The sequence below is a fragment of the Monodon monoceros genome, unplaced genomic scaffold (assembly GCF_005190385.1).
Source record: "Monodon monoceros isolate NGI ecotype Baffin Bay Population unplaced genomic scaffold, NGI_Narwhal_1 Super_Scaffold_10, whole genome shotgun sequence".
Lineage (NCBI taxonomy): Eukaryota > Metazoa > Chordata > Mammalia > Artiodactyla > Monodontidae > Monodon > Monodon monoceros.
The window spans coordinates 33547645-33562361 of NW_021703766.1; the positions used below are offsets into that span (position 1 = coordinate 33547645).

General features: G+C 43.5%; 1 protein-coding gene across 2 annotated transcripts in view; it reads right to left on the bottom strand.

Moving 5' to 3' along the window:
* Positions 1-14356, bottom strand: part of TENT4B (terminal nucleotidyltransferase 4B) — a 60147-nt gene extending 45791 nt beyond the window's left edge. Inside the window, exon 1 of one of the 2 annotated variants that reach the window (XM_029207908.1) lies at positions 13564-14356. In XM_029207908.1, coding sequence (XP_029063741.1) covers positions 13564-14186 — 623 coding nt within the window. In that variant the 5' untranslated portion in view covers positions 14187-14356. The remainder of the gene's footprint in view (positions 1-13563) is intronic. The other variant, XM_029207915.1, reaches the window with a different exon arrangement.
* Positions 14357-14717: the final 361 nt, after the last annotated feature.

Here is a 14717-nt window from a genome sequence, read left to right on the forward strand (position 1 = left end):
AAATGGTGCTGGGACAACCTCATATCCACAGGCAAAGAATGAACTTAGACCTCTACCTCACACCATATGCAAAAGTGAATTCAAAATGGATCAAAGACCTAAATTTAAGAGCTAAAACTGTAAGACTCTTAAAAGGCAAAATAGGGGTCAATTTTTGTGATCTTGGCAATGGTTTCTTAGATATGACACCTAAAGCACAAGAAACAGAAAAAAAAATAGACAAATTGGAATTTATAAAATAGAACAAACAAATAAAACTTTGTGCCTCAAAGGACAATATCAAGATAATATAAAGACAATCCACAAAATGGGAGAAAATATCTGCAAAACATCTATCTGATAAGGGTCTACAATCCAGAATATATAAAGAACTCTTACCATAAACAATAAAAAGTCCACTAGAAAAAACTGGGCAAGCAACTTAAATAGACATTTCTCCAAAGAAGATATACACGCAGCCTACAAGCACATGAAAAGATGCTCAACACCCTTAGTCGTTAGGGAAATGCAATCAAAACCACAATGAGGGCTTCTCTGGTGGTGCAATGGTTGGGAATACGCCTGCCAGTGCAGGGGACATGGGTTCGAGCCCTGGTCGGAGAGGATCCTACATGCTGCGGAGGAACTAAGCCTGTGCGCCACAACTACTGAGCCTGTGCTCTGGAGCCCACGAGCCACAAGTACTGAGCCCGCGCGCCTAGAGACCGTGCTCCGCAACGAGAGGGCACTGCGATGAGAAGCCCACACGTACCGCAACGAAGAGTAGCCCCCGCTTGCGCCAACTAGAGAAAGCTCGCGCGCAGCAACAAATACCCAATGCAGCCAAAAATAAAATGAATTAAATAAATTTTAAAAAACACAATGAGATACTACTTCACACTCCCTAGGATGGCTATAATCAAAAAGACAGATAATGAAAAGTATTGACAAGAACATGGAGAAACTGGAAACCTCAGACATTGCTGGTGGGAATGAAAAATATTATAGCCACTTTATATGACCCAGCAATTCCACTCCAAGTTATTTACCCAAGAAAAATGAAAACATATGTCCACAAAAAAATCTGTACATGAATGTTCATTATTTATAATAGCCAAAAAGTGGAAACAACCCAAATGTCCATCAACTAATAAATGGAAAAACAAAATGTGGTATATACATACACTGGAATATTTAGGCATAAAAAGGAATGAAGTACTGATACATGGTACAACACAAATGAACTCTGAAAACATGCTAAGTGAAAGAAGCCAGACACAAAAGGCCACATATTATATGATTCCATTCTTATGAAATTTCCAGAATCATAAATCCACAGAGACAAAAAGTCTGTATGAGGCTTCCAGGATCTGAAGGGGAAGGGGATAGTGGAGTGATAATGGGTACAGGGTTTCTTTCTGTGGTGATGAAAACGTTCTGGAATTAGATAGCTGTGATGGTTGCACAATCTTGTAATGGTCTAAAACCACTGAATTGTACACTTTAAAAGGGTGAATATGATAGCATATGAATTTTATCTCAGTAAAAATAAGTAGAAAAATAGAAGAAATAATCCTCACTGTGGCACAGGCTCAGCTAAAAACATGTCTTTTAAAAAACAAGACTGGGGCTTCCCTGGTGGCGCAGTGGTTGAAAGTCTGCCTGCCGATGCAGAAGACACGGGTTCGTGCCCCGTTCCGGGAAGATACTGGGAAGATCCCACATGCCACGGAACAGCTGGGCCCATGAGCCACGGCCGCTGAGCCTGCACTCCGTAACGGGAGAGGCCACAACAGTGAGAGGCCCGAGTAACGCAAAAAAAAAAAAAAAAAAAAGATTGGAAACAAACTAAATGTTCAACTGGGGATTGGTGAAATAAATTAAGGTGCATTCAATCACTGGAATACCATGTCCACACACAGTAGGTACACAGAGTCATACTAAAGGTAGTGGGGTATTTTTAAATGCTGTAGAAATGTATTTCATATGCAAGATATTTGTCACATTAATACATTTTTTTAAGTCAAAAAAGTATGCCCACAATAGTCTGATACCCTTCTCCCAAAGTAGAAAACAATCTTAAGATAAAAACCAGTTCTAAGTTCTGGCCTCCAGATTGTGAGAGAATAAATTTCTATTATTCAAAAAAATTTTTTCTAGGGGCTTCCCTGGTGGCACAGTGGTTGAGAGTCTGCCTGCCGATGCAGGGGACACGGGTTCGTGCCCCAGTCCGGGAAGATCCCACGTGCCGCGGAGCGGCTGGGCCCGTGAGCCATGGCTGCTGAGCCTGCGCGTCCGGAGCCTGTGCTCCGCAACGGAAGAGGCCACAACACTGAGAGGCCTGTGTACTGCAAAAACAAACAACCAAAAAATTTTTCTTTAAATTGGAAAAAAATTTTAAGTATACCCATAGTGGAGTCCATATTGATAGAAAAAATGAAATATAGTAAGTGTATATATTTATTATTATATATTAAATATATATATATTAATATTATAAAATTAATATTATAAAATTTACATTATAAAATTTATATTATATTATATTATTTTATATTATATTATATTATATTATAAAATTATATTATAAAATTTTTTATAAAAATATATTATAAAATTATATTATAAAATTTATATTATAAAATTATAAATATTATAAATTAATATTATAAATAAAATTAATATTATAAAATTATAAAAAATATCTACACCAAAATATGCTAACAATAGTTATGTCCTGGTACTAGTATTATAGGGGCTATTTTTTCTTCCTTTGGTTTAGCTGTATTTTCTAATTTTTTGACAATTAGCACTTATTAGTAGTATATAAAACATATGTTGATTTTAAAAACAAGTATTCTGGGACTTCCCTGGTGGCGCAGTGGTTAAGAATCAGCCTGCCAATGCAGGGGACACGGGATCAATCCCTGGTTGGGGAAGATCCCACATGCCACACAGAGCAACTGAGCCCACGTACCACAACTACTGAGCCTGTGTGCTGCAACTACTGAAGCCTGCGCACCTAGAGCCCAAGCTCCAGAACAAGAGAAGCCACTGCATTTCTCTAATGATTAATGATGTTGAGCATTCTTCATGTGTTTGTTGGCAATCTGTATATCTTCTTTGGAGAAATGTCTATTTAGGTCTTCTGCCCATTTTTGGATTGGGTTGTTTGTTTTTTTTGTTATTGAGCTGCATGAGCTGCTTGTAAATTTTGGAGATTAATCCTTTGTCAGTTGCTTCATTTGCAAATATTTTCTCCCATTCTGAGGGTTGTCCTTTGGTCTTGTTTATGGTTTCCTTTGCTGTGCAAAAGCTTTGAAGTTTCATTAGGTCCCATTTGTTTATTTTTGTTTTTATCTCCATTTCTCTAGGAGGTGGGTCAAAAAGGATCTTGCTGTGATTTATGTCATAGAGTGTTCTGCCTATGTTTTCCTCAAAGAGTTTGACAGTGTCTTGCCTTACATTTAGGTCTTTAATCCATTATTTTTGTGTATGGTGTTAGGGAGTGTTCTAATTTCATACTTTTACATGTACCTGTCCAGTTTTCCCAGCACCACTTATTGAGGAGGCTGTCTTTTCTCCACTGTATATTCTTGCCTCCTTTATCAAAGATAAGGAGACCATACGTGCGTGGGTTTACCCCTGGGCTCTCTATCCTGTTCCATTGATCTATATTTCTGTTTTTGTGCCAGTACCATACTGTCTTGATTACTGTAGCTTTGTAGTATAGTCTGAAGTCAAGGAGCCTGATTCCTCCAGCTCCATTTTTCATTCTCAAGATTGCTTTGGCTATTCGGGGTCTTTTGTGTTTCCATACAAATTGTGAAATTTTTTGTACTAGTTCTGTGAAAAATGCCAGTGGTAGTTTGACAGGGATTGCATTGAATCTGTAGATTGCTTTGGGTAGTAGAGTCATTTTCACAATGTTGATTCTTCCAATCCAAGAACATGATATATCTCTCCATCTATCTGTATCACCTTTAATTTCTTTCATCAGTGTCTCATAATTTTCTGCATACAGGTCTTTTGTCTTCTTAGGTAGGTTTATTCCTAGATATTTTACTCTTTTTGTTGCAATGGTAAATGGGAACACTCTTGCACTGTTGGTGGGAATGTAAATTGATACAGCCACTATGGAGAACAGTATGGAGATTCCTTAAAATACTAAAAATAGAAAAACCATACGACCCAGCAATCCCACTACTGGGCATATACCCTGAGAAAACCATAATTCAAAAAGAGTCATGTACCAAAATGTTCACTGCAGCTCTATTTACAATCGCCAGGACATGGAAGCAACCTAAGTGTCCATCAACAGATGAATGGATAAAGAAGATGTGGCACCTATATACAATGGAATATTACTCAGCCATAGAAAGAAACGAAACTGAGTTATCTGTAGTGAGGTGGATGGACCTAGAGTCTGTCATACAGAGTGAAGTAAGTCAGAAAGAGAAAAACAAATACCGTATGCTAACACATATATATGGAATCTAAGAAAGAAAAAAAAAAGGTCATGAAGAACCTAGGGGTAAGATGGGAATAAAGACACAGACCTACTAGAGCATGGACTTGAGGATATGGGGAGGGGGAAGGGTAAGCTGTGACAAAGTGAGAGAGTGGCATGGACATATATACACTACCAAACGTAAAATAGATAGCTAGTGGGAAGCAGCCGCATAGCACAGGGAGATCAGCTAGGTGGTTTGTGACCACCTAGAGGGGTGGGATAGGGAGGGTGGGAGGGAGGGAGATGCAAGAGAGAAGAGATATGGGAACATATGTATATGTATAACTGATTCATTTTGTTATAAAGCAGAAACTAACACACCATTGTAATGCAATTATACTCCAATAGTTAAAAAAAAAAAACTGCAAAAAAAAAAAAAAAAGGAGAAGCCACCGTAATGAGAAGCCCTCGCACCGCAACGAAGAGTAGCCCCCGCTCCCTGCAACTAGAGAAAGCCCGCGCACAGCAACGAAGACCCAACACGGCCAAAAAAAAAAAAACACCAGAAAACACGTATTCTAAGGAACAGTGGTATTAACACCTCAAACAAAGAAGAAAACCAAGGGTGAATAACTAAATTTAAGAATAAAGACATCAAATTTAAAACCTCATCACAGACCTAACACTTTATTAAATCCAAATTACTAGAAGATAACTTTTAAAACTCCACAACCGGGCTTCCCGGGTGGCGCAGTGCTTGAGAGTCCGCCTGCCGATGCAGGGGACACGGGTTCGAGCCCTGGTCCGGGAAGAGCCCACATGCCGCGGAGCAACTAAGCCCGTGTGCCACAACTACTGAGCCTGCGTACTAGAGCCCACAAGCCACAACTACTGGGCCCACGTGCCACAACTACTGGAGCCCACGCGCCTAGAGCCCGTGCTCCGCAACAAGAGAAGCCACCACAGTGAGAAGCCTGTGCACCGCAACGAAGAGTAGCCCCCGCTCACCGCAACTAGAGAAAGCCCGCACACAACAACAAAGACCCAACGCAGCCAAAAATTAATTAATTAATTAATTAAAAAAAAAAAACAAAAAACTCCACAACCACAATCCTAATGCATCCTTACTCTTGCTTTGGCAGAAATTTACAATACAATAAATTTACAATTTATAGGGCTTCCGTGGTGGCGCAGTGGTTGAGAGTCCGCCTGCCGATGCAGGGGACATGGGTTCGTGCCCCGGTCCGGGAAGATCCCACATGCCGTGGAGCGGCTGGGCCCGTAAGCCATGGCCGCTGAGCCTGCGCGTCCGGAGCCTGTGCTCCGCAGCGGGTGAGGCCACAACAGTGAGAGACCCACATACCGCAAAAAAAAAAAAAGTACAATTTATAATACAAACTTGACAGTGCTAAAAGTTATGTTATTTTGACAAAATCAAAACAGTGACTAAAGGGGCTGGTAAAGGAAAGATAAGAGACCAGGTCCTAATTCTCAGTCCAGAAAATGGTTCCAATGAAACATGGTTTATTCTAGCATAGATATGAAGAAAATATATTTATTCTACACAGTCTGAAGGCACTGTTCAGATGTAAAAATACTGTAAAAAAAACCAAAAAAAACCTTACTACCACCACCAACAAAAAAAGTCACCACTAGGGACTTCCCTGGTGGCGCAGTAGTTAAGAATCCACCTGCCAATGCAGGGGACATGGGTTCGAGCCCTGGTCCAGGAAGATCCCACATGCCGCAGAGCAACTAACCCCGTGCACCACAACTACTGAGCTCGCGCGCCACAACTACCGAAGCCCTTGCGCCTAGAGCCCATGTCCTGCAACAAAGAGAAGCCACTGCAGTGAGGAGCCCGCACACTGCAACAGAGTAGCCCCTCTCGCTGCTAGAGAAAGCCTGAGTGCAGCAACAAACACCCAAAACAGCCAAAAAATAAATTAATTTAAAAAAAAATCACCACTAACCACGGGGTTTACTCCCCAAAATATAACCAAGCCAACAGAAAATAAAGTTTATTCATAGCATATGAAAGGAAGGACTCTAAATTTTGAAATCAACTCTGAAGTTATCCTTTTATATGTTTTTAGAAAATGAAAATAAAGCTCTACTTCATACTAGTTTCTAAGAAAAAGCAACATGTAAAGGAAACACTGTAAAGTAATTCAATGATAAAAGAGTTAAAGTGATATTGCTAAGCATAAAATCAAAGCAAATCGAAAAGTAAGACCCTTTTAAGTCAATTTTACTTACAGATTTTTAATTGCAGACATTCTCAATACTGCCAAGAAGTTTTTAAAATAAAACTTAAAATTAGGTGGAGTTATTTATGAGGTGGTTAATATGATAAAAGCATAATAAACTATTGCTATTCATATGAGAACAGCTAAAATAAAAAACAGTAATAATACCAAATGCTGGCGAGGATGCAGAGAAACCAGATCTCACATACCTTGCTGGTAGGAATGTAATGTGATACAGCGACTCTAGAAGAGAGTTTAGCAGTTTCATGTACTTACCAAATGACTCAGCACTTTTGGGCATTTATTCCCCCCAAAGTAAAAACTTACATTCACATAAAAATGTGTACTACATGAATGTGTATAGCAGCTTTATTTGCAATAGCCAAAAACCATATAAACTCTTCCGGAATGTCCTTCGCCAGGTAAACTGTTAAACAAACTGTGGTACATCCAAATTTTGGAACACTACTCAGCATTAAAAAGGAAGGAACTATTAAACATGCAACAATTTGGAAAGAACTCAAAGGAGTTATGGTAAATGGAAAAAAGTCAAAGTAAAGTACTATATGATTCCATTTATATAATATTTTCGAAATGAAAAAACTATAAACATGGAGAGCAGATCAGTGGTTGTTCGAGGTTAGAGATGAGGATGTGTGTGCGTGAAAATAAAGGGACGGCATGAGGGATCTTTGAGGTGATGGTATAGTTCTGCATCTTAAAGACGGTGGTGGTGGTTACACAAATCTACACGTGTAAAATTGCACAGAACTAAACACACACACACTACACAAATGAGTGCACGTAAGACTGGTGAAATCTGAATAAGGCTATGGATTATAACAATGTTGATTGCCTGGTTTTGATATTAAACTATAGTTATGTAAGATGTTACCACTGCACGAAACTAGATGAAGGGAACATGGGATCTTTCTGTACTGTTTTTTGCAACTCTCTGTGAATCTATATTTCAAAATAAAAAGTTTCAAAAAATTAGATGGGGCTATGCATGAGAAGGTTAATATAAGAAATACAAAAGGTTTAACACAGCATATGGAACATGGTAAAAAGGCTCCATGAGCACTTTTATTTTATAGAGCACTTTTAATAAAGCAACTAATTTGAAAACACAGGTTTCTGTATACTATTCAAACTATTTCAGCAGAAAGCATGACTTGAGCTAGAATTCCAGAGTTCAGTTACCAGATACTACATGAAATCTCTTATGCACATGGCAAGATTTTTTTCCATACTCTGAAACCCTTCAAGTGATTAAGGAGCCAGTACACAACAAAAACAGCTCCACATTCAGCTTTTTCCCAAAATCTTTAACTCAAATTTCTACATAACCCAAAGCCCTTAGTATTAAAAAAAAGTCTCTAATATCATTAAGTAACTTATAGGATGGAAATAAATTAACACCTGCTGTTTGGGTTCAAATTAATGAAAAGCCTAGTTCAAGGGCATCCTCAACTTCGATAAATATTCTCTTAGAAAAAAATAATTTCCTGTCATGGTAAAAATGAATTTAAAGTCTTTTTGGTGTTCTGTAGCAGCTGAGTCCCTAACAAATATTCAGAGGGTTAGGCCATCCTCTGAATCCCCGAAGTCGGCTGAGCTGTCCAGCCAGTTCTGTAGGAAAGAGTCAAAATAGCAGTCTCAGACCAGCTGCTGGGAACTGGACCCTAATTCTTCAAATGAGCATCCTCTTAGGCCTACAGCCCCTTCAAGACTACTCCATACCTATGTGTGTATAAATGATTAACATATACAGTCTCCAGTGCAGTGGGTGTGATCCTGAAATAGTTTCCTCCACTAAATTTTACTCTAAAGGACAAAAAGAAAGCTGAGTAAAATCATACAACGCCTTGCTTTTCTACTTTCCATGGAAAAGTGGCTTAAATTTTTCTCAGGTATAAGAATACCTAACCACAACTGTCTGACCAGTCCAATACCAGCAAGGGAGCCCTTGAAATTTTCTCCCCATGGACCCTTCTGGACTCCTAACACTAGGATTTACTGGTAGCGGTTTCACGGAAGAAGTTGTGATGTAAGGCCATCTACCACCCCAGGACCAGAACTGCTGTAACACACACTCCCTCCTCCTCCCTACCTTAGACTTTCCTAGTATCCCTTTCCCATGCTTCCTTTCCAGAAAAAAACTAAACCTTCTGTGTGACCCCACGGTAGATTCCTAAAAGCTCTAGTAATGGCTTCTTTCTGCCTTTCGGCACCTAAAAACTTAATGGGTGTTGAAGAAAATTCCACACGCTAAAATGCCAATGATTCTGATGGTGTGACAGTGTTCACTGTCACAGATTTTAGACAGAAGATGAGTTGTGGCATGGAAGCAGCTCAGTTGAACACAGTATGCTAGATTTGAAATTCTCAAATATGAATTATGTTGTTAGTGTAGAATCTACACTGCAGAAAACCTAATGTCTTCTTGAAAGCACATTTAAGCACCCAAATGCAGTAAAATTCAATAACCTGAAGGTCCTAGTTCAGTGAAGAATTACTGTGGGCTACATTTGCAAATGCACAGAAATTATACTTAGAGCAAACCCTTGGAATAAGGCCTCTAAATTCTTTCATGTTAATCTGCCTGATCGCTTTGGAGCCCAGCACTAACACCAATCCCACTGATCATATTGCGTAGAAACAGTCAGAAAGAGGCCATAAGGCCAGGGCCAAAGAATAGCGTTAACATCTCGGACTTAACTACGATACAGTGTACAACACACATAAGAAAGGACACTGCCCCACTGCAGTAAAGATGACTGTATCTCAGCCCCAAAATTTCGTCTCCCTGCTAGACAGTTCTATCTAAACAGCACCATACCTTTTGCTCCAAACCAACAGTCATAACCCTTATTTTCAACAATAACACGAACATTACCCTAGTCACTCAAATTCAAAGCTGTTATTAAATCCATGAAGGGAGTCAGAATCTTTTCCATTCTCACCTTGTGGTACCTTTCACATTCACTCCTTCCCATTCCCATACGCATCATCCCAGTTCAAGAAATTATTCCTTCAACCCAAGTTTCCCACCAGGGACTTCTTGATGTCCCACAGTCAAATTCATACTCTAAAACGTTGTTTTGAACAAGTCATCCAAGCCTTGAAAAAATATCTACAGAGTTGTCAGCGCAGCCAACACAAGCCTATCCTCATGAGCTTGGACAAGCGCCAAGCACTTTCCACAAGAAGTTTCTGGACACCTGGACGCAAGACCAAGGACTCTGAATCTGCCAAAGTTTCCCATGTTTGCTACCTTTTGGCACCTCCTCTTTCTCCATTATGATCAACAATTAAATCTCTGAAAAGCAAAGGGCTTAAAGTTCATTTTCACGGACAACCAGAAGCAGCAGGCGGACTCGTCCTATATCATAGCCAGCGCTGAAAGGGGATGAATTCCAAGAAACAGAATAAGTGAAAGCAACTTTATAAAGAAAAAAGGCTTCCCTGGTGGCACAGTGGTTGAGAGTCCGCCTGCCGATGCAGGGGACGCGGGTTCGTGCCCCGGTCCGGGAAGATCCCACATGCCGCGGAGCAGCTGGGCCCGTGAGCCATGGCCGCTGAGCCTGCGCGTCCGGAGCCTGTGCTCCGCAACGGGAAAGGCCACAACAATGAGAGGCCTCCGTACCGCAAAAAAAAAAAAAAAAAGATTCTAACCTAAATAATCCAAACTATAGAGAAACTCATAGTCACAAAGAATATTGAACAATGTATTGAAATATAAAATGCTTAAAATAGGGACGAGTTTAAGTAAAATATGATGTAACCACTAGACAGAATAATACACAGCTATTAAAATCATTAAGTAAAAAAGAATAAGTCTATGGGCTTCCCTGGTGGCGCAGTGGTCGAGAGTCCGCCTGCCGATGCAGGAGACGCGGGTTCGTACCCCGGTCCGGGAAGATCCCACGTGCCGCGGAGCAGCTGGGCCCGTGAGCCATGGCCGCTGAGCCTGCGCGTCCGGAGCCTGTGCTCCACAGCAGGAGAGGCCACAACAGTGAGAGGCCCGTGTACCGCAAAAAAAAAAAAAAAAAAAAAAGAAAGAAAAGCAAACAAACTCCTTGGATCTGGGGTACACAGAGAAGGCTGAGATGGTAAGCCGAGGTGAGTTTTAATTTTGAAAGAGGACCATGAAAACTTAGGGATGAAATCCAAACATCTTACTCTACATTTAAGAAATTTCCATCTTACCTCAATTTAAAAAAAAGAAAGAAAGAAATTTCATCTTAACTAGTGACCTAGTGGGTAAGAGAAAACATATACATAAAAGGAAAATCAAACATAAGCAAGCTATACCAAGAGCATGAAACAAGTACTACAAGATTTCAGAGGAAGAACCAAAAAAATCATGAACCTGGGCAACAAAGTCAGGATTTTAAACTGGATCTTGGAGTGTTCAGGGAATAAGTCAACCAGTCTGGCCAAAACAAAGAACACAGAGAGATCAAACATGTGAGACAGAGTGTGTATACAGCTGTCCCACAGTTCCAGTCCACTGTTCATGTGCTTTTTCTTCCTCTCCCTATCTGGACAGTCATGTCAGTTCAGAGGCCAGGGACCACCACGATTTGTTAATCTGTTAGCTAAATGTCAGTCATCCCAAGAACTCAGGATAGTTTTACTGTATTTAATCTCAGAATAGCGTAACATTGAGGTGCACTCTGAAATGAGATTTTTTTAAATACCTGTATTAAAAAAAGCAAAACTTTTGAAAAAGTCAAGAAGTAAGGATCCATAAATCACAACAAGAATTTTTAAGCACCCAGACACTTTTACAAAAACACTCTTAGGAACCGCTTAATAAAATTTAAAAAATTTAACTGCTGACATCCTCTAAAGAAGGAGGCAAAAGAATGGAAAGTCTGATGAAGCGATAAGCAGTTTTAAGACAGGTTTACAATCAGTTTTTAAACAGTAATCCCTCTGGGAAATGGAAATTCCTCTCCTTAATCCCTTTGAGGAAAATATAATATTTGAATCAGGACCAAGAACATCTTGCTTCTACCTAAGTTCAAATGTGAGTCTTTTACAGTATCCTCAACATTAAATAGCAAGTGAAACAGAGAATTTCTAATCTATCAAAAAGAGAGGCAGCCAGCATTTTGGATTTATAATGTATCATTGCTACATACATATGCAGAAGCTTCAGTAAAATGAAACTAGGGAACTTCAAGATTTTCGTTTACAGTGATTACTTAACTGGAGCTTATTCCTGTGAAATGAAACTACCAGAATCCCTCAATATCAATTTGCTTGTCACTAAACCACAGGTTTATGCTTCATCTTGGAAATGCTAACAGGATGGAACCATGAGCCTTTTATTAAAACGAGATGACCATGGAGAGCGCCCTTGAAGCTTAGCAACAGAGGACTAAACCCAAAAAGGTTCCCCTCTGGAAAGTGAGGACAGGTTTGATATGTACCCCAATGCCAGTCCTAAAATGCTTGACTACATTTTCCATAAAAGGTGGGAGTTGTAATAGTAGCATACAGCAGACACCAGCCCACTAGAAGCAGATGGAACCCACCAACTCATTTTACCCAGACCTTCAAAAAGGTACACAGAACTCTCTCTGCTTGCCAAAGCAGGGCAGATCTGAATGGATGAATCTAAGAAAAGGTTTCACAAGGGACTACTAATGGTGATTTCATTTGCCTACTGTAGCCCACAATGTAAAACAGGATCTGAAAAATGAAAAGCAATTTTAAAGCTCATTCTCCATACTCAAGCTAAACACACACACACACACACACATACACACACACACACACACACACACACACACACACGGCCCAAAAGCTTTATTTTACAAAAATTTTTAAAAAGGACTGTATAATCAATTCCAGCACAGGGGCTCTTCCAGAAGGGAAATCTAGCTGGAAACAGTCCCTGTTTATGTACATAATTCACTAGGGGTCAGGTAAGATTCCATTTTGTAACAGCTGAACTTTAAACAGAAAGTCATTAGTGGTGCAACATTCATTCATTAGCATAAAGTTACCCCCTAGAATGAAAAGCACTGGCTGTCTCTGCCAGGATGACAACTTTACAGAGAGAAACTGGGGCCAAGGACCATGAACTCCTAGAAAGTTCTATCCGCCTGAGAAGAAGAGCTCACCGTCTCCATCAGCCTAAACTTAACTGTCACCCCATTCCTCACTCCCCACAAAGCAAGGCATCGCTAATATAGGAAAGTTTTAAAAATAAAAAATAAAGAGATGGGCCAAGGGTCAATAGCAGGCAAAGCCTTTCAGGGCTGACACGGATTCCTGTTTGGGATTGGGGGAGGGGGAGGAGCTTTCTGGATGTTTCTATTCTTGGCAAGAAAAGCACCTCCAAGTCCTGTACCGTCAAAAGGCACTAACACAGGAACGTTCTCAGGGAATGAATGATTTGCCTGTGCTAAGCGACTTCATTTTGGGGTGTGATGATGGGGAGCAGGGTGGGGAGGGCTAGAGGGCTGGAGAGGGAATAGAGGGAAGGTGTCTTTGACTAGGGGGGATGGGAGGAAAGAGTGGATGGATAACGGGGGGGGTCCAGGGAAACTGTGGAGGGTTAAAAAGGAGGATGTGGATGACTAAGGGAGGTGAGGGGAGGGTGTGGATGGCTGAGGGGATGTCCAGAAAAGGCGTGGAGCTGAGGGGGAGGGGGGAAAGCTGTGGACCGCTAACCAAGGTTGGGAGAAGGTATGGATGGCGGAGGGATGGAGCGATGGCCATCAGCCCCCTGAGGACCAGTAACGAAGGTAGGCAGAGGGGGGTGGCCTCACCCAGGCTCCCCCCCAATCCCCCTTCTGTGGTCGTGTGCCCGGCTGCGCGTGTGCAAGGGCCAGGCCGCCAGGCCGCAGGGCCACCACTCACCCCACGACTCCCTGGTTGTAGTTCCTCCGCTTCCACGGGGTCCCGCTGTACAAGCCCCCGCTGCCGTCGGCCCGGCCGCCCCCCGCGGCCCGCCCTCCGCTGGGCTGCAGCAGGCTGTAGTTGAGTCCGTAGGTGCTGGCCTTATTGTCGCGCTTCCTCTTGTTGCTGCTGCCCGAAGCTGGGTCGGCGGGTTCCGCGGCGGGGACGGCGGCCGAGGAGTGCGGGGACGAGGACGCCAAGGGGGACGGGGACGCCGAGGGGCCCACGGCAGCCCGGCGGGCCCAGGCCGCGGGCTGGTGGTGGTGGTTGTTGTTGTTGGTCGTCTCCAGGGGCAGGAAGTCCCGCTGCTCTGCCGGCAGCGCGTGGCCGCCCAGCAGGCGCTCCCCGGAACGGTACATGCCGGCCGGGGCCGGGGCCGCGCCGCCCGGGCTGCCGGTGCTGCTGCCGCTCCCGCCGGTGGCCGTGCTGCTGCCGCCGCCGCCGCCGCTCGCGCCGCCGCTGCTGTGACAGTGGTGGTTGAAGTAGAGGTTCCTCAGTCCCTGGGTCGTCTCCCAGATCTGCATCCACAGACTGTTGGACGGTCCGAGCTGCTCTGGCTGGAACCAGGCGATCCTCGGATCCATCAAACGGCGGCGGCCGCTGCCCCCGCCCCTCCTGGCTGCCCGCAGGGCCGCCGCCGCCGCCGCCGCCGCCGCGCCTCAGGCGCACGCCCGGCCTCGGCGGCTGCTGCTGCTGTTGCTGTTGCTGCTGCTGCTGCTGCTGTTGCTGCTGCTGCTGCTGCTGCTCCCGGCCCGCCGCGGGCGGCGCGGTCGCGCTGTGAGCCCGGCCGGCGCCGGCGGCGTCGCTCCCGCCCTCGGGGGCTCCGCGGGCCCTCCCCCCCTCCCTCCGCCCCTCTGCCGAGCCCCTGTCACCGGGGTCCCCGTGCAAATGGCGGCTGCAGCGGCGGCTCTGGAGAAGGGTGATCGGCGGCGGCAGCAGCGGCAGCGACGGCGGCGGGGCGCGCCTGCTCCGTAGCGTCCTTGCTCCTCCGGCCCCGGGGCGGGGCCTCTGCCGGGTCCGCCCCTCACGCCCCGCCCCCTCCCCGCCCCCACAGCGCGCGCCGCGCCGCCGGTCCAGCCCCAGAGGCCGCGCGGTGCGTCACAGAGGCCGCGGGA